The sequence below is a fragment of the Thermobia domestica genome, chromosome 8 (assembly GCF_964235325.1).
Source record: "Thermobia domestica chromosome 8, izTheDome1.hap1.1, whole genome shotgun sequence".
NCBI lineage: Eukaryota > Metazoa > Arthropoda > Insecta > Zygentoma > Lepismatidae > Thermobia > Thermobia domestica.
Window position 1 is genome coordinate 5,977,520 of NC_137461.1, and position 27,858 is coordinate 6,005,377.

Below are 27,858 nucleotides of genomic sequence, written 5' to 3' on the forward strand. Positions count from 1 at the left end.
GATAACAACGGACGCTTATAGCTACTAGCAACTAAAAGTTCTCCAATTGCACTTAAAATCCAAAATAAAGAATGTATTTAAAGAGAGTAAAGTGTTGAGTTTACATTCGAGACAAAAGATGCATAAAATGTGGTATAACAATACATTTCACTGCCAACTTCTTCTTCTTCTTCTTCTTCTTCTTCTTCTTTTTTTGATTGGTGGCCATGCTTTGGTATATATAAGATAAATCACAACATTTCGTGTTCTACTGGCCTGGCGTAGCGTAGTCGCTAACGTTCTCGCCTTTGGTCCGAGTGGTCCCGTGTTCGATTCCCGATGGAGACACTCGGTCAGAAAAGTGTAAAAGCTCTTTCGGTCTAGCCATTCTGAGTGAGGGTTTTCCTCATTCACACCAGGCAAATTTCGGGATAATACCTAACATATAGACCCCAGGCCGCTTCCTTCCTTCCTTTTCCTTAGAAAGTGTGATTACCGAGGGACGTCATCCCTCATACGTAACGGATTAACATGGCCATAGATACCGAAAGCCCAGAAATCTAGTTCCTAATCCTTAATATCATGTTTCTACTGAACATAGGATCAAACCCGTATCTCCCGCACCGAAATCTCTATGCTAACCATTTAGCCATGTGAAAGCTCCATAATCCATTCAAATGATGAAAGCCCTGATCGTCGACAGAGGTGCCTCAATGACATTACTATAGACATGACAGCATCAAGTAAATGCACCCATAAATATTGACACATTAAAAGTGGCCTACATTTCACCTCCTACTTACATACAAACCTTCCTTATTAGCATATGAAACAAGTTCTCAGAATATATGTTAACTAGGCGCAACAGACTGAAAAATTTACTACTAATGTAATAATCATTGGTGTTTTAGCTTCTTGGGAAATATAAATCGAAACTATTTGACAACAACTAAAAGCAATTCATATATTAAAAAGAAAAAAAAAAGAAAATTGAAATGATTCTTGCAGGTAGATGCCTCTTTAATAGTTTTCCGGGAAAGGACTGCAACAATACAAAAGGTCAGTGTGTCTTTTGGAATGTGTCCCGTCGTCGCGTGACTTGTTTATTATTTTTTATTATTATAATTATTACTACTACAGCGAGTCTTCCTTTTCCTCGCCAAAAGCCGCCACTCACTCACTCTGGTGACATCATACGACAACTGCTCAGCAGGACAATCGTGGTGAACGCAGACAGTGAAATATCTTTCTTATTTTATTACAGCTAAACTTTTTTGCTTTAAAAGGAAAGCAGTTTCTAACCGGTTACCAATGTGCTAGCTCTAATGTTAAGTGTTAGTAGTATTCAGTTAGTGTTGATTACCCGCTTCGCTGGGTTGAAATAAAAATGGCATCGGAAGTGTCACTGTTCGTCTCAACAATCCCGAAAACTATGGATTTGGCACTAATATGGGTCATTTTCGATCATTATTAAATATCTTCCTCTCCCCCTACCCTAAGTTACACTGTCAAAGTGAAATGATAAAAAACAACCAAGGTCCGAACTTCATCTACATTGAAAATTTGATCGTGATCGGTCACGTGGTTCCAGAAGTATGAAGTCAGAAAAATAGTCACTCATTTTTTTACATAGATAGATAGATAGATAAAGTAGTTATATGTAGTGCTAAAACTGTGCAGGTAAGGTAATAGAAAACTCACCTACAATAGGTAATAGTTAATGCAACTAAAATCTGGGGTACTAGTTGATTGTAAAGTTATCTGAAATAAATAATAAGGAATGTTCTAAGATAGTGGTTGAAAGATACATATATAGTGGGTTCTAAAAATGGCACCAACAGATTAGAGATCACTATTCTACAAGTCAAAATAAAGCGAAAAATATGTGTAATTGTATATCTTTCAGGTCCTCATCTGCAGAAGTTAATAGACTGAAATAGTATGACGTCACATCCTTTTCGTTGCCATGGTGATCGTAATTTTATTTTCTAAACAACAAGTAGCTGAAATACCTAAAGGACCTAAATGCAGAGCGGAAAGAGTGATGAAATATTTCGGAGTTGCAAACATTAGAGTGAATTAAATATTTGTTTCTTTTTAAATATTTCTGATCAATGAAACAAAAAAGATATTTAGAAAAAGAGAAAATAAATGTACTCATCTTGTTCATAATCAGCTATTAACCTTAAGTAATTATGGAATTTTTTTATTCATTAATATAAGTACCATAACATTACATACGTGAACAGGATTACCGTAATGTTTAACAGTTGTTAGAATATATACTCAACCATTCGTAATTTGATGTTTTCTTATTGTAGTGTTTCTAAATGCTTTAAAAAAAGTTGATAGAGAATATAAGAAAAGCTCTTACCTATATCCACTTACCTACATATATTTTTACATTTTCCGTGTGCGGAAAGTTCGTCAATCTGCACGTTAGGGAATTTATATTGTGTATAATTGCTTCTTAAGATGGATTACATGACAATGACGTTTACATTAATTATTTGATTTCTACCTTATCACTTAGAAATATGGCGCTTTTACAAATAAGTTCCTTATATATTACACTTTCTTTTTGAATTTTCTTGATTTTATTCGTAGTTTTCTAAACGCATTTCCATATTCTAAATCTGCACCCTTTCCCACCAACTTTATAACCGTTAAAACATTTTATAATTGTAAATAAGTTTACAGCCGCTGTCCTTGTCTGTACTAGACTTTAAAATACACCATTCGTTTCATGCGTTTGTATAGAAAAAAAAAAAACATGGCGATCACCATGCTAACGGAAAGGAAATGACGACATCACTATTCCACTCTGTGTCAACGTTGAAGATAAAGAACCACAGATCAGATCTACCAATCCATCAAATAGTTACATCGATTCTTTCGAGATGGCAGTTAAAGTCGATATACGTTGGCACTAGCACCATTTATTAGCATAACAATCGATGTAACTCCTTGATGGATTCGTAGAGAAATGCTAATGGCTCCAAATTAGTCTAAGACGTTGCCACGTAGTGAAATTTTGATTCCTCATAGCGGTTGAAAAGGAGGCTTTGGAGGGCATATTTTTATATAATAGTGTCGCTTTATTTTGACCTGAAGAATCGCGCTCTGTTGTCCAAGAATATCGCTCTATTTTTAGAACAACCTATATATATTTTGATTATTTCGGGGGTAAATTGGATCTGAAAGTGTAGAGGGACAGGGATGCGCACGAGACAAGATTTGTGGCTGTCTCGTCTCGAAAATATGCTGTAAAAGTGATGTCTCGACTCGAAAAATGTATATGTTTCTATTGGGAGAGCCGTGTCTCGACTCGAATTTTGTCAGGAAAATCCTGTCTCGACTCGTCTCGTGCGCATCCCTAGGGACAGATGACGTCAAGCCGTCCCCCGTGCCTATTTTTGCCCTTATATTGTTTTATTAAGTGGAGGGGCGCCACAGATATTTTTGAAGTGGGGAAACACCATCCTCCCTCGTTCCCCCTGATTTTTACCCCTGGATTATATATACATGATTAATACGTACAAAATTACCGATAGAATTGATGTTACACTTTGTAGTTTTGATCTTCTGGAGAAAACTTTTGGTTGAGAACTAAAACGCATTCTCAAATACAGCATAATCTGATTGAATTTTCAGTAAACGTAACTTCAGTAATCTTAAGTATGTTTACCTTTCACATGTCGATTGGTATTGGTGGTGAGTTGTATTCTGTAAAAAATGTCTCCATTTATGGTTTCCAGCTAAAATTGTCGGCGACATTTAAAGTTTGTTTTGTCAGTTTATTGACATCTTCAAATCTTGGACGTCATACCTACTATACAATTATAATTCATTAACCTCGTGTTACGCTGAAATCGTAAAAAAAAAAGAGATCTCTTTACGTACAACTAGGCACGAAATTTCCACTGAAAATGACGGCTGAAGTTATTACAACGTAATACACGATGTTTGCGATGTGATTGATACAAGCAAAGGGGGAAAAAATAAATAAAATGCTTTCCATGTACTGACTTTGAATGCAACACGTTATATCGTGACGTGATTGACGTAAGATCCCCGTTCGCAGAAGTGGCATCGGGCTGATTGCTGAGTAGCAAGATGGCATGCAACCTCATTAAGTCCAGTTCTCATTCTGTTCGCTGGAGAACTGTCATGATATGCCTTCATGATATTGCATAAAAGTTGTAGAACAATCAAACAGCAATTTATAAATTCATCGTTTACATGTACTTTGTTGTTTGAAGGAATTTAGTGGAAAATTATGTTGTTTATATGTGCAGAAAGTCATACTATGCTCTTCATTGCTCCTGCAATAGAAAATAAACAAAAAGGATCTTTCTCCACAGTAATTTAATTCGGGTAAGATTGTGAGTCCTTGTTTTACACCAACTAGAGTACTGTAACATTTCTTAGCATTTTTAAGATATTATACAGGGTGTTAACGAAATATACCAACAAACTTTAAGACATGGTTTCTCACATCAAAATAAGAAAGCTTCATAAAACAATTTAGAAACAGTTGATCATTGTTTAACATGTAGAAAAATGTCTTGAATATATCCTGACAGTGATTAATAGGAACTGCACTGTGAGTGTTCAAAGCGTATCTGAACTTCTGGTGTGTCCAATGAATATACGGGTGGAAATGATTTGTAAATGTGTAAAGTGTCCTAACACCGTTTCAAAGTAGTTTCTCCTCCTACATGGATTGGACACGTCAGAAGTTCAGGTACATTTTGAACACTCTCAGAGCAGTTCCCATCAATCACTGTTAGGACACTTTACACATTTACAAATCTTTCTGCCCGAGTACTTATTGAGACGTCAGAAGTTCAGGTACATTTTGAACATTTTTAGTTAAGTTCCTATTAACCATTGTGCGGAGGGATTCTGGACAATTAGTACACACTGATAGAACAGTTGAGGACATTTTTCGATAACGACAAACTGAGGAAGGCTATGTGTTAATATATATAAAATACACAATCATGTAACAGTTTCAACACAACTGTGTCTTTATCAGACTTCCACTTCTTTTCCGGAAGAGGTATATATACATAGCTTTGCTCGGTGTGTTGTGTTTATTTTGACAATATAGGAACAAGGCCTGTTACATTTTTAGATATGTTAAACAATTACCAAAACTCGTTTCTAAAATCGTGTCGAAATCATGTTTAAACACTGATTTATTAATTATTATTATTATTGCAGTTTATACTTTGTTCCACTATAGTTTTATAGCTTATATTGTATATTAAGATTTGTTAATGATGTAAACAAAATGAGGTCTTACTTATAGATTTTCTCTTCTTTTCAGGTATGTATTGTCGTTGGAAGTCTTTTCACCTACAGTAAACAGTAAGTTTTGTTTTTTAAAGTCATTTTAAGGTTATATGTCATGAGTGTGCACTAAGTGGTAACGATTAGGGGCTGAGCGATCGTCTTTTTCAAGGTCCAACTTTTTTATGTATTTCTATTATAAGCATTTTTGTACACATATGCGTTGATTGCAGTGTATTCTGTACTTAGCAGTTCTCTGTAGTAGTGACCACGAGAAGTCGTGAAGCCTGGCCTCTAGACCAATCATAGAACTGATTTGCGTCACATGTGGCATCGGAAGAATTCGGTACAGGCATAATCGTGGGACATTAAATTCAAAGATTTCATTTTTCGTTGGCAACTCTAACCGAAAGTTCGAGGTCATAGGCCAACTCTGTTATGAGTGAAGGCACGAAAAATTGCAGAAAGAAATGAAATGCAATCTTTGAGTTTAACGTCCTACGATTATGCCCTTTCGGCTAAGGGAGATGAATGATTAAAGCAAGTGAATGATTATGGAAGAATTGGTGGAATGAGAATCCGGAGGAAATAGGAGTACCTCGAGAAAGTCCCCGGACACGCTGTCCACCACAAACTTACTTGGACGGGGATAGAACCAGGTATCCCATGCACCAGAGGTAAGCGTCGTACCACTGAGCCACTCTGCCTCTAAAAAGGAAAACTGTTGATTGCTAGATGTGTTTTTTTAATTCAAAATGGTGGGATGTTTTTAAAGTGGGCTCTACACCAAACCAATCCGCACCACACCAATCATACTGCATTGTTGGGAAACGCATTCTAATGGGGGAAGAAATCGAACATTTTACATTTTCAAAAAAATTTATCTTTATATTTTCCCGTACCTTCATTCATAACGGAGTTAGCCTATGGTCCCAGACTTTTGATACACCCTGTGCAGGAAATTATGATTGCAAATTGTTAACAGTATAGAGTGCAGATTTTGCTCCAATTGTATCAACGATGTCATTGCACTCTCTCTGTGTTGAATGTATGTAGTGAGAATGTCAAGAGAAAAAATTGTAATGGAGTCAGTGAAGGTATCTCCCCTCCTCCGTCCGACATCTACATACGTCAGCAAAAGAAAGAGGCCTGCTGGGATCATCTTTCAAATTATCTTTGTTTTTTCCTTCTCTTTTTATCTTCTTTTAAATTGCAAACTGATTCTTTTGAACAAATCTCCCATTGTCTTCATTCAACTCCTCTCTCATCAGTGGCATTGTTCTGAGTAGTAGGCTGCAGGAAGTAGGTTTACAGGGGCATCAGAAGCCAACACAAGACATTAAAAAAAAAAAGGTTCATCCAGTGTTACCAACCTTTTACCCTTATGACTAAATATGTTCTTTAACTACACTCCTTGAAGCTAGTGTTTACAAGAGTAATAGCCAGTTCGATATATCAATATTTTGATATTTTTTTTTCATATTTCGATATCCAATATTTCAATATTTTAAAAATGTTTTCATATTAGATATTTTCGATATTTCAAAATTTATCGATATTCGATATTCAATACCCAATATGTTCATATTTAGGTATGTGATGTTTTTTATATATTTCAATATTCGATACTATATTTTGGTATTTCATATTTTCGATATTCAATACTTAATATGCTGATATTTTGGTATATATTTCGATATTCGATACTCAATATAGAGGCCGCGGTGGATCAGCGGTAGAATGTTCACCTCTGGTGCTTGGGGTCCCGGGTTCGATCCCAGCCCCCGCCAAGTGAACTTTGTGGTGGACAAACCCTGTATGCGTGGGTTTTCTCGAGGTTCTCCCGTTTCCTCCCACTTTCTTCATTCCACCCTTTCATTCATTACTCATCATCGTCTCCTTTAGCCTAATCGGCATAAGCCTGGGACGTAAAACTCAAAGATTTCATTTCATTTTTTTGATACTCAATATGTCAATGTTTTGGTATTCGATATTTCTATAATTTAAAAAATCTTGGAAATCTTTGAGTGTAACGTCCCACGATTATGTCTGTTAGGCTAAGGGAGACGACGATTAAAGCAAGTGCATGAGGATGGAAAAATTGGTGGAATGATAAAATGGGAAGAAACGAGAGTACCCCGAGAAAACCCGCGAGCACGATGTTGTCCACCACAAACTTACTTGGCCGGGGATTGAACCAGGGCCCCAAGCACCAGAAGTAAATGCTCTATCACTGAGCCACTGTGGTCCCTTCTATAATTTAATATTGGATGTTCCATTGTTTTTCATATTTCGCTATTCCTTAATATTTTAAAATTTAATAGTTTTTCGATATTTCGATATTAGATATTTTCGATATTTTGGCATTCGATGTTTTTGGTATTTCTACATGTCGATAAAACTTTGTTATTGATGATCGATATACAAACCACGATATCCCTAGTAATAACACTCTTGGCACTGAATGACACACGTTCAACAATGTGATGTGTGGTCAGTACATAGGATTCATATGCCATTATTTGTGGCCTTCTAAATTAGAATTTATCCACTTTCAAATTGAATCTTTCTTTTAGTTTTATGTCCTAATTTTATGTCCTGTGAATTTGTAGAAAACAGATGATTAGTGAAAGTGAATCATGATAGAAGAATCAGTGGGAGGGAAGGAAAGAGCCCGGGAAAACACCGAGTAGACGAAATTGTTCCCAGAAACTCGCAAGGTCTAGGTTGCACCGGAAGTGAATTGCAAATTAACAAATCTCAGAACGACATAGAGCCTCCCTCTCCTAGGTTTACACTAGGGTTTACTATAAGGGGTATCTTATGGCTTGTGTCCCTAGTCCATTTATCCGAAGATAAGACTGGCTTGGGGTACAGCGCATATCTTTAGCATTAGGAGTTCCTGGTTCTGCTCTAGCCCACATAAGACTGTGATAGACAACATCTTGGCCGTGGATTTTTCTCTAGGTTCTTCCTTTCCTACCACATTCTCATTCCACGAACAAATCAGAAATGTCCTTTCATATCATACTAACAAATTAGTTATATAAAATAACATTGGTCTTGAAGAGGGCAGTCCTACTCCAATCATTTTCTTGGATTCCGGATATCGTAATTCTGTAATCGAGCTCTCGTGTTGAAATAATGAAAAAAGTGAAGTAACATTTTTAAGTTTTACGTCCCACGCTTACCTCGGCTAGGCTAAAGGAGACGATGATGATGAGAAATGAATGAAAATAGTGGAATAAAGGAAGCGAGAGGAAACGGTAGAACCCCGAGAAAACCCACGCATACGGTGTTTGTCCACCACAAAGTTCACTTGGCGCTAGCTGGAATCGAACCAAGAACCCTATGCAACAGAAGTGAACGCTCTACCACTAAATCACCGCTGCCCATAATAGCCTAGTGGTATTCGATTGAAGCAACCGAGAGCTCGCTGTGCTGTATATTGACAAAGCAACTCTGTTACTAGAAAAACAAATTTTGGCTACTTTAACTATTCAGATTTTCTCTGTGTAATTTTCACTGTAGCTTATCGTGTTCTGTAAATCTAATTCTTCAGTGCTAAATATGCAGATTGTTAATGAGCTTCGTGTCAAGTGTTATAACGATAATATTTATAAATATGTATAGGTTGATATGGACAACAGTCTGTATCGTATGATAGCAATTTCTTTTATGGTTAGACCTGAACATTTAACTTGTTAAGTTTTGTGGCCAGACATGTATAAACATGTTTTTCTAGACAGTTCTGATATAATACGTAAAGGAGTCATTAATAGTGGATATATTTTCATATATAAAGAAGTAATTTTGTGAAAAATAGAAAAGTAAATGCAGAAAATCTTCGGAAAGGACATTAGTTTTAATATATTCTATTTTGTGTTATCATTGAAACATTTAGTGAGTAAACTACGTTTTAAGTATTTCCAGAAATGAACTCGGACGGAAATAATGAACTCGGGGCAATATATAGATGTTACGTAGATGATGAGGAGATGATTATTTATATCAAATGAAATAAAAAGTGACAGTAAACATAGGTCATAAAACGACTGAATTCAAAATTATAAACAGCCCAAAAAGGGAAACGTCATATTTAAATATGTCCTGGAAGGAATTACGCAAGAGTTTGTATGCGCTTTATCTAAATATCAGTGTTTTAGAAACCTCTGGTACTGGCGAAACGAAGTGTATAAGGGAAATCAGGATACAAAGCCTCACTTTTAAGCAGTAGTTGTGCATTTGTTTTGCAGGTACCAGAGGATTGTAAAACATGGAAATTTTTAGATAGAGGTGTACGAGTTCTTGTGTAATTTCTTGAATCGCTTTCTACAAGTTGCATAATGTTCAAGCCAGGGCGTTTGAAACATGATGTTTTGTCAATTTATAACTATGAGAAAAGCAAAAAAAAAAAAAAAAACGCCCCACAATTATGCCAGCTAGGTTAAAGGAAATGGTGATGATGGGAAATGAATTGTATAAAAAAGTGGGAGGAAATGGCAGAACCCCGAGAAAATCCATGCACAAGGTGTTATTCCACCATAATTCTCACTTGGCGTGAACTGAGATCGAACCAAGGACCCCATGTACCAAAGGTGAACGCTCTACCACCGAGCCACCGCGGTCTTCTGAAAGAAGCGTTTCCGACTCACTTTTGTCAGAAGTTTTCTCTTTCGTTTGATATAAGGAATCACCTCCTAAATGTATGACGCTTTCGTCTGTTGAGTGAGCGGTCCCCGGTTCGATTCCCGGTGGAAACACAGACCAAAAAGTTTAAAAGCTTTTTCAGGTCAGCCACCCTGAGTGAGGTTTCTCCTGAGTTTTTTCCTCGCTCACACCAGGGATGGTACCTAACACATAGGTCCCAGGCCGCTTCCTTCCTTTCCTTTCCTCAGATAGTATGATTGTCCTGGGACGTCATCTCTCATACGTGACCGACAAACATGGCCATAGATATCGAAAGCCCAGAGATCTAATTTCTGTTTCTATCCCTAAATGGATAACACCCCATTATAACCTATTGCGTTATGCAACCAAAAGTTCTCTGCAGTTGGCATGTACAGTATAAGATCCAGGGGATTTTCGTGGATTACGTTTCGGTTCGGATTCTAACACTACGATAAATATCAAGAACTGATTGACTGTGAAAACATTTTTACACTAATAAAAATAAAATAAAAAGATATTAAGAACAATGCTTTTATAAAATACACTAAATACAATTTTTTGGTAAAATGAAGAAAAGGAACAGATTAGGCGCAATTTATTATAAAGGGTTATAGGGAAAGATTTAGAGCGACCAATGCTTTTATAATCTTATGCGCAATTTATTATAAAGGATTTTATAGGCAACCATTTATAGCGCCCAATGCTTTTATAGTCTTAAATGCAATTTATTGTAAAGGATTAAAGAGAATCATTTAGAGCATGCAATGCTTTTATAGTCTTAGGCGCAATTTATTGTAAAAAATTATAGGCAACCATTTGAGCGTACAATGCTTTTATAATCTTCAACGCAATTAAGGATTATAGGTAACCATTTAAAGCTCCCAATCCTTTTATTGTCTTAGGCAAAATTTATAATAAAGGATTACGGGTAACCATTTACAGTGCTCAATGCTTTCATAATCTTAGGCACAATTTATTATGAAGAATTGTAGGGAATCATTTAGAGCGCCCAATGCTTTTATAGTCTTAGTTGCAATTTATTACAAAGGATTTTATAGGCAACCATTTATAGCGCCCAATGCTTTTATGGACTTACTTGCAATTTATTATAAAAGATTATTAAAAAAACACTTAAAACGCCCAATGCTTTTGTAATCTGAGGCACAATTTATTATAAAAATTATAGGCACCCATTTAGAGTACCCAGTACAGGCGCAATTTATTATAAAGAATTATAGGCAACCATTTAGAGCACCCAATGCCTTTATAGTCTTAGGCACATTTCTCCATTTATCTCTCCTCCCACTATTTTTCTTCTTTGTGCGTTTTATAAAACCATTGTTTCGAAGTTTTTTTTTTTTTTTTAAATATGTACTTATTTATTGCCGTTACCATTTTGAACTGATGCTTACGTGAAGACTCCGCTTGTGTAGTTCCATGTCTTTCATCTGAGTTTGCAACCTTGCAAGAGCTTCACCCACTACGATTTGATAATGAAGAAGTCTCCGATGTGAAGGTTTTCTGAGATAGCTTCCCTCCAACGCTAATGTAGGCCACTGCTACCTTCTCTCTAATAGTAATACTAACACTAATTCTAACAATGGGGCCTTTTGACTACTTATGGGAAATTCACTCAATTGCTTGTCAATTGTTCGTCTTGTTTTTACTGCATTGTTAAAAAAGATTTTTTCTTCTTTTCTTTTTGCAAAAAAAAAAAAAGTTCTGTACAACATTGAGAAACAGTTTAGTTGAAGTTCATTAATAAATAACAAAAAGAAAGAAAAGATTCTGAGAAGAATAGATAGAAGATTAAAAACTCATCGCATGAAACACAGTTGAATGTCAGTGATTTTTTTTTTAACTTAATGATAATAGTAACTTTTAGTGTTTCATTAACAAATACTTGCTAAGTAAGGTCTTTTGTAGTTATCAGACCTTCTCAGCTATATTAACACAGGCGTAGCAACTGCAGGGACACGAGGGGAAAAGAGGGGGCGTAGTCTCTTCTGGGACATATATATAGTATACTGTGAGTAACGGCTTCTCTAACGTTTGGCCTTATTTTATTACTATCAATTAGTGTTCAGTCTTATCATTCATTATACATTACAAATGCGTAGCCTTCAGTGATTCATCGTCTGCAAGGAGTTTTCTCGCCAAGCACGCTCTGTCCGTATCAATAGTCATAATATTGTAAGCTTGTCTTGTGGTTAAGGTTGTTTGCGATATTTCAGTATATCGAACAATCGTTCGACATTTTCAAATATCGATATAAAATGGAACTGATCGATATTTCAGCATTTTCAATATTTTTAGAAAGTGATGTTTCGATATTTGATATATTGACATATTTTTAATTAATTTTATATTTAGATATTCAATATTTCGATATTTTGAAGTTTATGTATATTTGAGAACAAGTTCTTCAGAATAATATTGGGACCCAAGAGGAACCGGAATGGAGAATGGGGGAAACTTCATAACGAGGAACTACACAATTTATACCGTTTACCAAACCTAGTTAGGGTCATCAAATCTAGGAGACTCAGATGGGTAGGTCATGTAGCCAGGATGAAAGAAAATAGGAAAGCTTTCAAAATTTTAACTGGAAGACTAATCGGAAAACGACTATTAGGAAGACCTAAACGTAAATGAGAGGACAATATTAAGATGAATCTCGCAGAGACAGGAATACAAAGTAGAAACTAGATCCAGTTGGCTAAGGATAGAAGTCAGTGAAGAGCTTTTGTGAACGCGGCATTGAACCTCTGGGTTCCATAGGTCATAGAGTTAGTTAGTTTATATATAGGACTATATATATATATATATATAGAAATAGGAATACAAAGTAGAAACTGGATCCAGTTGGCTAAGGATAGAAGTCAGTGAAGAGCTTTTGTGAACGCGGCATTGAACCTTCAGGTTCCATAGGCCATAAAGTTAGTTTATTCTGGCAGTCGATATTCCAATATTTTTACTGCATCCGATTTTCTCGATATCTCGATATTCGAATTTTTCTCAATATTTTCATGTCTCTTGATATATTGATCAAGTTCCGATATTTTATGGATACCGATATCAAAATCCGGATATAACACAGCCCTAATTGTGATTAGGGAGCCACAATAACTTAGTAAGTAAGATATCTACTTATCACCTGCATGACCTGGATTTCATCCTAGTGGATGCATCATCATAGGTATTGTGACGTTATTGGCAAGTCACTTACCGCAACTGAAAAGCTTCCATGCTCCAAGATCTTCCGTTAACTTCTTCGTCTTCACGTATTTTTTTTTCTGTTTCGATATCGTCCATTAATTGTAGTCTTCTTTGCCCCCTTCCTCCCTTTCCTGCCACCATACCCTCTAGCACGTCGCTCATAATACAGTTTCTTCTTAGTCAATGTCCCAACCAGTTTCTCTTCCTCTTCTTAATAATGTCTAAAATTCTTCTTTTTTCCCCAATCATTTCTAACACCTTCTCATTCGTTTCCCGCTCGACTCAGCTAATTCTCTCCATTCTTCTCCACACCCAAATTTCGAAAGCTTCCAGTCATATTTTATCATTTTTGCTGATGTCCATATTTCTGACCCATACTGTACAATACTCCACTCGAAGCAATTTATGACTCTTTTTTCTCAACTCCGAGTGAATGCAAGATTGACCAAAATTGTCTTTCTCAAATGCGACTCAGACGTCACCCAATTTCTGTTAAACGAGTACCTGAAGTAACCTGGGAAGAGATGTTGTGTTGCCCAGGGGACGAGACGAGACGAGACATACGGTTTTACCGTCTTGTCTCGTGAATTTTGTAGAAGTATCGTCTCATCTCGATTATCGAAAAGCTTTTATCTCGTCTCGTTTCGAAATGTTTCTCGTCTCCTTTTGTAAATTTGTGTCCTGATTTTAATCTCAATTTGATCTAGAAGTTATCGTAATCATTGCATCTCATCACGAGAGGTTCATAAAGGATGTTGTACGAGACACATGTCCAAAATACAAAAGAAGCCCTATATTTGTAAAAGTAAACAAGAAAATGGGAGAAGAAATTTATTGTGATTGATATGCTAGTACATACTTTCGCTTTTTTTTTTTCGACATAGACACCATGAACCTCCACGCACAAGCTTCTGTATACCTTCCGTGTAAAAATATGCCGCCTTAAATTGCAGTCAGTCTACAATTGATGTATTAAGCATAGAAACGCTCTGCTTCAACCCATCTTTTCAGGTGATGAAAAAGAAAAGAGATCTCTGGGGAAAGATCGGGGCTATGAGGGGGATGATTGAATAGTTTCCATAGAAATCTTTGAATTCTCTTAATATTATGAACAGCTATGTGTGGATGAACATTAGAATGGATCAGAATTCCATAGCGTAGCATTAATCTCTGTCGATTTTCAATGGCACGTCGAAAACTATCCAGTGTTTAGCAATAAATATCTGCTAAACTTGTTCGTCCTGATTCCAAGAATTGCACAAGAATCACACCTTTTTGCTCTCAAAACACGGTGGTAATCATTTTGTAAACTGACAGCGTTTTTCCGCTTTAGGAGAACCAGCGTACCGCCACTGCATTAATTGGTGTCTCGCCTCTCCAGTGGCGTACCATATCCCCCGTCACTATATGATGAAAGAGGTCATCCAGAGCTTCCCTCCTGCAGGTCAAAAAATCACGTTCAACTGTCGTTCTTTGCTCTTTGTGAGCGTCTGTCAGAATTTCCGGCGCCCGTTTTGCACACAGTTTGTGATAACCAAGCTTGTCAGTCAGAATTCGATATACTGTTTCTGTAGGCACTTCTGGAAACTGTTTGGCAAGTTCAGTTATTGTGAACCGGCGAATGTATCACATTTTCTCGTTAACGCGTTCCACCAGAGTTCATGTGAACACTAAGATTTCCTCTACGCTCATCATCATGAACATTTGAACACTTTTTTTTTTTTCCGAAACTCTCTGCACAATTACCTGATTTTCCCTTCACTCATTACTGTTGAGCCGTAAATGACACACAATTCTTGTTCGATGTCAGCTGCATTCTGTCTTTTGACGTTCAGAAATCGTATCACAGATCTCATTTCACATTTGAAGGGATTTTGTATTACAACAGCCATTTCACCTTACTGCTACTCGCATGTATGCAACTACACTCCGATTATGATATCTCTGTTGTAAGCACAGAATGCTAGGGCTTCATTTGCGCACGATAAACTACATCAGTGTTGCCAACTCCGCCTATCAGCCCATTTTTTAAACACGAGCGTCGTACAGCAAGTTGAGCTCTCTAGTTCTGATTGAGACCCGCGCTCTCGCAAACTCGTGTTTATTAATGTCATTGGGTTTCTGCTTGCTAAGGGCTCGGCTCGCATTCGCTTGATTTTGCGGTTGCTAACCTCATTAGATCTCGAGTTCTTTGATTGATTGGGAGATGCGGGAACGCCTATATACAGCAGCCCCGCACAAAACATTCCCAATTTCAAAGGAAAAATTTTGAAATCTTTTTTTTTAGTTTTACGTCCCACGGTTATGCCGGTTAGGCTAAAGGAGACGGTGATGATGAGTAATGAATGAAATGGTGGAATGACGAAAGTGGGAGGAAACGGGAGAACCCCGAGAAAACCCACGCACACGGTGTTTGTCCGCCACGAAGTTCACTTGGCGGGAGCAGGGTTTGAACCCGAGACGCCTAGCACCAGAGGTGGCCAATTTTAAAAGGAATTCCGTCTATTTAGTAGATTCTTTGAAATTCCACCCGCGCTATTCTTTGTCAGCCCCAGGTATAATTGAACTTCATGTTGTTGCAATATCCAATCATCACCACCGTTGTGACTACTATTTCTTTTGACTATCGTTAATGCTTGCTGACTGGGAATGTTTTCAGCGCGACTACTATACTATAATGTTAACACATTTCCATCTTACAAAGCGCTTTTAGTTTTATACTATCAAATCCAATTACAAAGCACTATACATTTTATAAGTGAGGAAATAAATGGGGAAGAACCGGAAAGAAGAGAGTTAAATGAGAAACACCACATACAGATCTCTGGAAGTGGAAATGTTTGGTTACTGTCAGTCGGCAGGATGACCTAGTATCGGACCGGTTGTACCACACCTGCGTGAAAGGGAAGGATTTTTTTTTATATGGGGGTTAACACCAGTTGTCATCCTAATACGGATTCCTACAAATTCATTTTAGAGAGATAACATTCTTAAAGAAAAGAGTCGACATAACATATTCGCCACCTCTCGCTTTACTCATATATGTAGGCGCTAATGTGTCTGGGACAAGACATTGTAGGTGTTTAAGTGCTGGAAAAGTCGTACAATGTATTTGTCTTCTTCCATGCTGTAAATTCACCTATTATCAATGAAATAAAATTATGGATACAGTAAAAAACTTCCTACGCTGCACACTTTGGTTCTTCATAATGTATATCAAACTTCTGCAAGTGACCAAATTACTTAGTAATAATAGCAGTAATAATATTAAAATGATGCCACATGTATCTGGCCGAACTTTACAGATGTCCATTTGGTTTTATTTTTTATTTTTATTTTCACGTCTCACGATTGTGTCCTTTAGGCTAAAGTAAACGACGATTAATAAAAGTGAAAGATTACGATATATAGGGTGTTACAAAATAATTGTCACAATATTTTGAGAATAGATTTCTCAATTAAAATAAGAAAAAAAAAAGTTCATAAAGATCTGTACTCAAAAGTGGATAGTTTCGGAGTTATAGGGCGCCGAAAACGTGAAAAAATAAACTTTAAATGTCTAAGTTCCACTACTATAGGATAAATCGTAGTAGGGTCAAGGCATCACTCAGGCAGGCATCAGGCAGGCATCCATCTTTCAGAACCTCCGGTACTTGCACAATCATTTTTAGAGAGGCTGTTTGGGAGTACTTGATCACTCTTTACTTACTCTCTATTGGAATGCAAGTACGTTAGCATTCTTAAACATGAATATTTGGGATAGTTCATATACCAGTTCCTCAGTCATGTCTTGACCCGACTACCATAGATCCCATAGTAATGAAGCTATGAACTTTAAAAGTTAACTTGTTTCACATTTTCGGCACCATATAAGCTAACTGCGAAACTATCCATTTGTGAGTACAGATCCATATGAACTTTTTTTCCCCTTATTTTGATGTCATCTGTTCCCAAAATATTGTCACACGTTTTTGTAAAATGAAATGAAATCTTTGAGTTTTACGTCCCACGGTTATGCCGGTTAGGCTAAAGAAGACGGTGATGATGAGAGATGAGTGAAATGGTGGAATGAAGAAAGTGGGAGGAAACGGGAGAACCCCGAGAAAACCCACGCACACGGTGTTTGTCCACCACAAAGTTCACTTGGCGGGGGCTGGGATCGAACCCCAAGCACCAGAGGTGAACGCTCTACCACTGAGCCACCGCGGCCCCAATGACACGTTTTTGTAACTCCCTGTATATTTGTACTCTCCTTTGGGAATCGAACTCGAGACTACGTGCACCAAAGACACACAAGCTACTTACTTGACCAGCCACAAGAGTTGCAGGGTGGCCAAGTTACATATGTGACCAACTATACATGTTCTCCTATATAATTTGAATTTAGTGTAACATTTCTTGATTTTAGAAACTACAGTAAAATCCTTTATGCAATTTATTGTTTGATATTGTTTTATATCTGTATGCAACCTAGAGGTTATGAAGGATAGGGATGTGGGGTAAATGTAACTACAATCTGGTTCGGATGGCAGCTATATAGAACATAATCACATAACACAGAATACAAGTTCTTTACTAATTTCTTCATGAGTATATTTGTTGAACGAAAGGTACCAATTTTGATTGATTTTCTTCTATTAATGTAGAATTGCAGTGGCGTAGTCTGCTAATCTTCTAACTACCAACTTGACTACGCCAGTTGGGTGGGAATTTGGATTATTGTTCTATCCTCGTTCCAATGGGCTCACGGGTAGGCTTGCCTTCGGGACAAAAGTTGAGGCCGTCTCGTCTCGAAAAGGTGAGCTGAAAGTAATGTCTCGTCTCGAAAGTATGTCTGTTTCTGTTGGTTCGTATGTTTCACGAGAATGTTGTCCCTTTGATGACACGAGAAAATTCTACTCAGGGAGTCACTTAAGTTATCTTCTGTACAATTGTTACCTGAGTAATTTTGTAAAATAAAAGTCAGTTCGAGCGCTTTCTGGCTGTTAAGGTTGCCTAAAAAATATCAGAAATATCACAACATACATTTTGTACATAAATTTTGCAAAACTAAATTTTCCGAGATGACACGAGAAAATGTTTTTTTTTTTTTCGAGAATCCAGATGAAACGAGAAAGAATTCTTCGATTGATTGATTGATTGATTTTAGCATTTCTTTCAGCAGCGAGACTATGAGACGTGAACCTACAGCTTAACATAGGACTTGAACCATATGCACTCCCGCCGAAAATCGAAGACTGGTCTCCCACGTCAAAGGCGAGTATGCTAACCGCTTAGCCACGAGGGAGCTCAACAATTCTCCAAGAGTAAAGACCACACTAGAGATGTAACTCTTAGTTATATCTATAGTTTGGGTCTCTATCGTTGTTCTGGGGCCGCGGTGGCTCAGTGGTAGAGCGTACATTCCTGGTGCATGGGGTCCTTTGTCCGATCCCAGCTCGCGTCCAAATGAACTTTGTGGCGGACAAACACTAGTGCGTAGGTTTTCTCAGGGTTCGCCCGTTTCCTCTCACTTTTTCCTTCCACCATTTCATTCATTTCTCATCATCACCGTCTCCTTTAGCTTAGCCGGCATAATCGTGGGACGTAAACCTGAAAGGTTTCATTTTATTTTACTTTTCTCTCTTTTATTCTACTTATAGTTTATAAGTTTATCATAGTTTTACTTACAATTGGTAACTCTATCTTAGTTTTACTTACAGTTTGTAAATCTATCTTTGTTTTACGTATAAAGTTTGGCTCTCTGTCTTTGTTTTTTTTTTTTTTTTAAGTTTTACTTATAGTTTCGATCTCTATCTTTGTTTTACTTATAGTTTGAACCGCTATCTTTGTTTATCTTACAGTTTGAATCTTTGTTAGTTTTACTTACAGTTTATATTTTTATCTTTGTTTTTCTTGTAGTTTGAATCTCTACCTTAGTGTTTGGGGTATACAGTGGCTCACTGGTAGAGTGCTTAGTTCTAGTGTGTGAGTCCCTGATTTGATCTCCTCCAAGTAAGGTTGTGGTGGACAACATCGTATCTTGGATTTTCTCGAGGTATTCCCGTTTCCTCCCACATTTGCATTCCACCAATTCTTCCATCATCATTTCACTTGCTTTAATCATCGCCTCCCTTAACCTAAAGGGCATAATCGTCAGACGTCACACTGAAATATTTCATTTCATTTCATTTTTTCTTAGTCCCAATCAGGCCTGTATCCAAGGAGGGTCTAGGGGGGCCGCGCCCCTAAAATTTTCACGGTAGGCTTGCAAATGAACTATAACATAGTGAAGAACTATAATATGGTTGGATCTCCCACCGCCCCGCTAACTTCTACGGGCCCACCTTACATTTTTGGGCTGGCTACAGGCCTGGTCCCAACATCAGTGAAAATCATTTGTGAAAAAATCATTTGTCTTTTATTCTTATATCGTATTCTGCAGCGTAGAATCGTGTTGAATTATTAAATGTTCCTTGGTTTCATTTATACTCCTCGAAAGAAGCCCTTTATGCAGAAATCCATCAACAAATTCGAAATAAAACTTCAACTGAAGTATTGAGTTTGGTAGCCTCTGTAGGTCAGTTCCATCGCAATTGTTCAGTAACTCGTGACGCTAGGAGGAACTGTGGCAGTGTGTAATGGATAGCAAAGCAACCATCACGTGTCTACGAGGGTTTCCGTTAGGCGTTGTTCGTTTCTTTCTTTCTTTTTTTTTTTTTTTTTTTTTTTTTTTTTTAACTTTGAAGTGTAAACATCTAACATATACAAGTACCACTTCACTTGATACACGGACCGATTCTCTGCTCACTCACACAGAAACATAAGCGTTGTAGCTCTCTCTCCTGAACACTTCACGTAGAAGATTAAATGAAAATAAACAAGCTATAATAGGTTCGTCAATTGTTTACTTTCTATTCTTTATTGATTCATTTAAGACAGGGTTTTTCAACCTGGGGATCGTGAGAGGGTTTCGTGAGGGTTGCGAAGATAAACGGAAGAGATAAATATAATTAGAATCTAACACCGGAAAATATTTTTAAATATTATTTTGAATTTTGTTCTGATTATACCTAATATTGTTTTTATCCATATTGTTAAGAACAAAAAAAAGTCTATTAAACATTTTCAAGAGGGACAGAGTTGTTTAAAAACCAATTTAAATAAAAAAAAATGGCACGATTGAAACTAATGAGAACTGCATATTGAAATACCAGTAAAATATAAATGCAACAATACTTGCATATTGAAATACAATTAAAATTGAAAGTTAATGAGATACCTGAGCTTGGTGTGGTTTCACTAGTGCTGCAATGTCCAGTTCAACCTTTATGAGGTACATTACCAAATCATTTAAAATACCCAATAAATATTTTAACAACTGTCTAAGTTTTTTAAAATTAGAAATTACTTTATTTTTTATTATAGACTCAAAATTAAGGGATTTATGAAATTTTAAGGTTTTCAAATGGCCTCCATTTTGAAACAGGATGAATGGGATTCCATATTTGTAATATAAATGAACTAACCAAATTTGGTTTTAATCCATTAGAGAAGTTACTCTATCCATTATAGTCTTATACAAAAAATGGATTCTACTATTATAGAAATAAATGGATATCGTGAGGTCTCCTTAACAGGTATATTAAAAATCCTACACAAGCTTATTACAAACCAGAAATTATAAGAGGGTCGCTGGCAAGAGGATGTGATAAAATGGGGGTCGTGATAGGGATTAGGTTGAGAACCACTGGTTTAAAAGTTAGTAGATCTTAACACTTTCCTTGTGATTCCCTTTTATAATTGGCACCATCATTCTTAAAATTCAAGCATTGCTATGAATATCCAACCAAACAAATTTACACAATTAAACTAAGATTTTTTTCAAATAACTAATCATTTGAATAATGGGAGGAAAATTATTGAAATAACGAGTTATTTGGGAGAAAAATGTTATTTAAAATAACAAATCATTGAGGATAATTGTAATTGATGATATCGAATTATTTCAAATTTATATCACATTTCATAAAAGTAATATGAAACTCATTCATGATGAATGCTTCTTTTGAAAAGTCAAAGAGCATTTAACTAGGCTTGCAAATGAAGTCAGTGAAAACAAACTATTAAATTTCCCGTATGTTTCAAAGCAAATTGAAAAATAATTCCCAAATATTATAACCGCCACCAGGTTATAGAAGTATTTTTTTGTGGACGCCCGGTATATTTCGTGAAGACAGTGATTATTATTTTCGATTTATACTTTATTCTGCAACGCATATAAGTTCTTTCTTTGGTGGGAATTGCTTCTTTCCCACACAATTGGACAAAGAAGTCTTTCATCATTTTTTCATATATATATTTAAAACGTTGCTTTTAGTGAGAACATTTCAGCTAGTGACTAACCATTTCAGTGTTTCTCCCTGACTCATTATATGCACAGTATATATTCTATAGTTATTGGGAACTGAATTAAGTGCTTTCTTTAATCGCTTATGGAAACATTATAATAGATTGGAGAAATACGGACTGACCAGATGTTTCAGTAACCAAAGTGGCACCAACTGTGTTGTTTCGTAGCCCGTTATCTGTACTTTCTCACGCCAGTGTTATCGCCGTGTCTAGTGCATTATGGGCAGTTGACTAAAATTAACAGAAATTGTTTTCTATATTCTGTTTGTATGTGCATACAGGTGAGTTAACTGAGTAATTTTTGAAATGAACTGCCAACACTATTCCGTTGACCATTGCAACCCGTAGCTTGAGCTTGGACGCTCGAGGAGTTTGACTCCAGGTCTGGAAGATGCAACCACGCATCTCGCGTTGAACTTCAAACATAAGTTGTGTTAAGGGGCACAAGCTATTTAGCCGATGAAGGACGATTTCTTACGGCTAGCCCCAATCAGTGAAATCCCAGGTCCTCAGACCTCGTGCGTTTCAAAAGTTATATTCGCGCCCTCCAATATCAGAATTCAACTGTGAAGACCTTCTTTTCGTTTATTTACTCAAGATTTACTTTTACGCTGCAGGACTGTTCAGCGTAACAACTGGGTTCATCGTGGGACGATCCAGACAACTTTTCCCCAGTGCGAATCCCCCAAGTGTGTTCATGGTGTGAGCAAAGTATTTATAGTGATACCCGAATTATAATCATATATACATAGAAAGGGCTATATTTCCCGTAAAGGGCAAAACGTAATTTCAGCGGCAAAATTTATTAGTGTCCAGTGTTGTATTCATTTCTCTTCGTTATTTTTTTCAAGATAGTGTTCCAATAAATAAGTATAGTGTCAATTAATCCAGTGTGTTTTCGTTGTGTGTATGAGTGATGTTTGTGTGTGTTATGGTCTGGATGACCGTCTGATCGTCCGTGAGGTTTTCGAGACGAGACACCCGAACCTCTCGGCGCCTAATGCTCATCTCATTATTGAGACCGACGAGCTTTTTGGGAAACAGTTTGTAATCTTCTTTGGAGAGGTCTTCGTCGTCCTGTCCAGGTAAGTTAAGGTATCAGGAATATACTTATTGGTAATACCACGAGCCAAGGACAGCGAACAGAACTACAGCCGGTTACAAATAAATAGCTGCCCGAACATGGACCACGACCTCTAGATGGTTACAAATAAATGTTCGCCCGAACATGGACCACGAACTCAGGACGGTTATAAATAAATGGAAGCCCGAACAGGGACATGAACACTCAATCGATTACAAATAAATGGCGCCCGAACAGGGACCCGAATCGAGACCGTTGGTGCTCGAATATACTTGTAAAATCAATATTTTAATATATCACTTCTTTTCCAGCTTAGAACCAGTAATCTGAAGAAAAAAAAAACTTCTCTTGCAGGTGATTTTAATAATATGTTTTGTGATAGCATATTTTATTCTAATTGTATGTTTTAAGCTTTATCTTGTTTAAGATGGCATATAACGAAGCAGATTTGTTTATTAAGATAGCTTCAGTTTTTCAAAAGCATTTAGATAGGTTAGAACGAAAGCTAGATAAAAATAATGAAAAAATTGAGAGATACATAAAGGAAAGTAAAGTTGATTTTAAAGAGAGCTGTGTTGAGTTTAAAGAGAATTGTGCTCGCTTGAAAGAGAATCTCGTTGAGTCAAAGAGTGGATTAGGTCAGAAGGTAGACGCTTTACGGGATGTGTTTCGTGAAAATAGTCAGCAAATAAATACAGAAAACAAAACACCGGAATGTGAACCCCAGTTACAGTCAGATGTTCCTACTGGATACGAAACACCGGAATTTGAGCCTCAGTTAGTGACTGATATTCCTAGTGTAAATAAAACATTGGAATTGGAACCTGAGCTAGACACTAACATTCCTAATGAAAAGGAAACGCAGGAATCTGAATTCCAACCAGAGACAGGTAGTCTAAACCAACCTCGTAACAAATCTGGCAACGATTTTATTCATTCAGTATCTAGCAACACCACTTGTAGTATCAGAAGTAGTGAAATCCACGAACATATGATTGTAGACGACAGAGGTCGTAAGCGCACAAAACAAACTACCACAAACTACAGAGAGAAAAAGCGTAAACGAGGTTACCGTTATAGCAATAAGCAAAGATACGCAGACCGGAGCGTAAACAATACGAAATTTAAAGGGAATCAGAACCAAACCTGCACTCGAAAAGGCAGTAATAGAAACAGAAGGAGTCGTAAATCACGGCCACGAAATATGAGTTATCACAAACGAGATTGGAAACGCAACTTGAGTGAGAACATTAAGAGTATTTTTGTACATAGAGGTAACCGCTGTAGGAATAGACGAACAAACCGTAATTATCAAAGTAGAAACAGTAATCATAGGAAAAGAAAAAAAAGAGGGGCAACCAAGACTTTGGGTGTTGATACAAATTTTTCTTTCAGAAAAGCGACGCATTTCTAAGCGATAAACATGTATTCATTTTCTTTCTTTTTGCTTTTAGTTTTTGATAGAACACCTGGATACGAAAAGAAGAATTACGCATTTCTTTCAATACTCCTTTTTGCTTCCAGCTTTTAACTGTTCGGTAAAGAGCAGATAACACGTTTTCTTTCTTTATTGTGATAAGATAATCGCTGCATTTTCGATCACCTGTTAATGTCGACGAATAACGGACGGTATACAGCTGATTCATTCTTTTCTTTTTCTGTCTTTGCTCCGTGTAGCAGTTCACACCTCAGTCAGCTGTGTATGAGTGTTGCAAACCTTATCATTGACTTACTATTAGTTTAATGTCATTAATTTTTTCTTGTTTTCATTTCAGATGTTTGAATTTAGATTTTTTAGTAAATAATTAACGTAATCACATACGTAGAGGGACCGTACTTATCCAAAAACGGTTTGATATCTTGGCGAGATATCCGTACCTTCAGCCAGTGGGAAGATATTTTGGCCTTATAACATATTTTTATTAAATGTTTTAAATTTTAAATCCCTTTTTAGGATCCCTTCCCACTTTCGAAATTCTTAAATAAGTTATTACATGTTATTTAGAATTAATGTTTGATTTTCTTTTAGAGAAAAAAAAATGTATCGAGATGCCCAGGATAAGAAAATTTTTAGTTGTTAGTTACGTATATATTTCTGTATTTGTAAATGAAACTGAGTACGTAATCTCATGCGTAGAATATGAAACTTTACATTTATAATCAATGTTAAATTTCTTTTCAGTGTTAATCTTAGATTTTCGTTTTCATTTTGAAGTGTTTACTGTAATTTTATTGAACCTCATTTACGTCATTTACCCGATTTTGACTTATTTGAATTTCCAGGATGTGACATGATATATTTTGTTCGAAGAGAAAAGTTTAGAACGGAAAGTAGGCTAAGCCTTAAACAAGTGATAATAGACATTTCCTTGTTGGTAATAGGGTGTGCAGGAATGTCGTGTGAATAGTACAATTCTCCGAACGAAAGCAGTAATCTTTTTATTTTAGAAGGAACTATATGAACAGATATTCTGATGGTGAACGGTCGTTTTTCCCCTCATATTAATATATATGCGGAAATATGTTTAACTTCTATATTTTCTTGCAATTTCTAATTAACATTTTTTTTCGTCTTCTCTAGACCACTGAACGACCGTAGGGAAACTTCTTCGGGTAGGATATTTTATGGGGATAAATATAATTTTTTTTCAGGGAGGCAATTTTTCCTGGAATTGCAGATCTCTTGCAAAAATGGACGTGGCTAATCCATTGGATATTCCATAGCTAACTGTATTTTCGCCATCAATCGCAAAATATAGTTTTTCATTTCTCTTCGTCTTTATGGTACCCGTAATTAAGCATGCGTATTCTTAGGTTAGATTTTTTGAGTATATTTTGATGTCTAGTAACGTTTCAGTGAATATTTTAATGTTTATGAACAGTAATTCTATTAAGTGGATTTGTATGCTAATGTGTTGTAATGTTTTCTATTCATTTTGAGAAAAGTGTATTTTAGTGCCAGTATGTCCTAGAAACTATTCGAATTCGATATAGATCCCGAAAATTAAACTTATTTTCTTTCTTTCCAACAGCATGAAGCCATAATGTTTTATGAAAAATTACTTTGTCAATTATTTCGTATGCTCGATGACTGAATTTTAATATGTTAATAAGACCATTTTGAATATTTGTAGCGAAGATGCCTAAGGAAGCTTGTTACAACTGTTTTGTAGGGAATTTAATTGGATGTTTCAGACCAACCAGAAAGTTGTAATGTCGTTGACTATATTTTTGTTTGTATCCCATGTTTTTCTTTTAGTAGGTCTCATGTATTTTGTCTTTTAGAGACATATTTTACGATGCTACGAGAGCATTTGTATTTTGTGTGTTTACACATTTTTTTCCAGGTGGATGATGTACGTTATGTTCCAGGGAACATACGTGTATTTTACTGAATATTAGTGTTGATATTTCAGTTATGTATAGAAACATTTTGTAAGTGCCTATGATTGCAGGCCTTTCCTCGTTTCTAGTTTTTTGCCTCGCAGGTGTCGATGGCATATTGTGTGTGTAAGTACGTGTAGTATTACACATTTTTCCCACCTATGTTTTTGGTCAATTCATGACGTAATGACCATTTATTTTCAGGAATGTTTGGACTAGCGAGTCAACTTCCTTGATTCAGACCTTTGAAAAACTTGGATCAATATTGAATAGTTTTCAACGCTTTATTAACAAATTTTTTTGCAGATAGTAGTCACATTTTCTGGTAACCCTGCAATGTTTATGTTTTTGGAAGTGAACAACAACCATTATTTTAGGCTTAAGCTAATAATAACTTTGTTTCAGAATGAAACCATTTGTTGTATTGAGCATTATCGAACTAAAGTCTCGACGAGCAGATGGCATTTGATCTTATGGCGTGCCGAATTTTCTTCATACATGTCAACGAAATCACGATCTTTTCTTTGATATGCAGAATCATGCTTATTTCTTGGAATTACTATGAACGTCAATTTTGACACTTAAGTTTATTTTTATTTTATTTTTGAAAAACGATTTTTCGTTCTTTTCTACCAAACAACATGAGGCACAGTTAAAAAAAAAAAAGGGACATACAGGTGAAAATCTTATTTTTGTTTATATATTGTCATTTTATCATGTGTTTACATTTCCATTCATTTTACTTTTTCAATGATTTTCATATTTTTCAAATATATTAGAGTGATATCGAAACTTTAACAATAATTTTAATATTTTAGTACCTTTAACATGTTTTGCTATTTGCTTATTCATTCACATTTTGATATTTTAAATACAGATATCAGTATATTTACTAATTTTTATTGAGATATTTGATAATTCTTTAAGTCGATGTTTTCATAAATAGTTATCGTGTGTGTGTATTTATTTCATATTACACAAAATAAAGTGATCGAAACGGAACACTTAAACATTTTACGAAAAGAATTCATTAGTGTTTAAAAAAAAAAAAAGCATTTAAATAGCCCTATAACGTATTTACTTCATATTATGTCAAATAAAGTGATCGAAACGGAACACTTAAACATTTTACGAAAAGTATTTGCGTGTTAAAAAAAAAAAAAAAAAAGGAATTTTAATAGCCCTACAAACGCTTTCTGTGAACTTAAAAAAAAAAAAAAAAAAAAGGTTATCATACAGGTGTTTCAACCGTACTTCGTTTCTCACACCAGTGTTTAAAAAAAAAAAAAAAAAAATCTCCCCTTCTCCCCTCATCAACTCATCGTTGGAGAATCATGGAGGATACTTACACAGGAAGACAGCATGGTTTCAACATGTGAAGAAGCGGAAGATAAGGAAACCCAACTGCACCAATTGTTCAAGAGGATCTTATTACTTCATGGAACATTTGGATTGGACATTGCTCATGCAGGAACCTCATCATGTTGTAGTGAGTGAACAAGTTATTTAACTATTTTAAATAGCCCTTTTTTCAGGTGAAAAACCATTCATCGTTTATACACGTAAGTCTCACACCATATGACAGTGTTGCCAACTAACTTATTTTAAATTTTCAGGTGAAAAACCTAATTTTATTCATACTTCGGCATACGGCCAAGGGTTCTCAACCTGTCTACGTGTGCACTTGACAGGTTGTTCCACTTTCGGACACCAATCTATAACCGCCACCAGGTTATAGAAGTATTTTTTTGTGGACGCCCGGTATATTTCGTGAAGACAGTGATTATTATTTTCGATTTATACTTTATTCTGCAACGCATATAAGTTCTTTC

The 27,858-nt window shown here is 36.1% G+C and overlaps 2 protein-coding genes across 2 annotated transcripts in view; both read left to right on the plus strand.

The window, feature by feature from the left end:
- Positions 1–27,858, plus strand: part of LOC145692663 (uncharacterized) — a 158,253-nt gene that overhangs the window by 101,742 nt on the left and 28,653 nt on the right. The gene's annotated exons all lie outside the window — the stretch shown is intronic.
- LOC145692664 (uncharacterized) overlaps positions 21,303–27,858 on the plus strand; it is a 149,685-nt gene continuing 143,129 nt past the window's right edge. Inside the window, exon 1 of the mRNA XM_081768035.1 lies at positions 21,303–27,642. Within this exon, the coding sequence (XP_081624161.1) occupies positions 23,070–24,056 (987 nt within the window). The 5' untranslated portion in view covers positions 21,303–23,069 and the 3' untranslated portion in view covers positions 24,057–27,642. The remainder of the gene's footprint in view (positions 27,643–27,858) is intronic.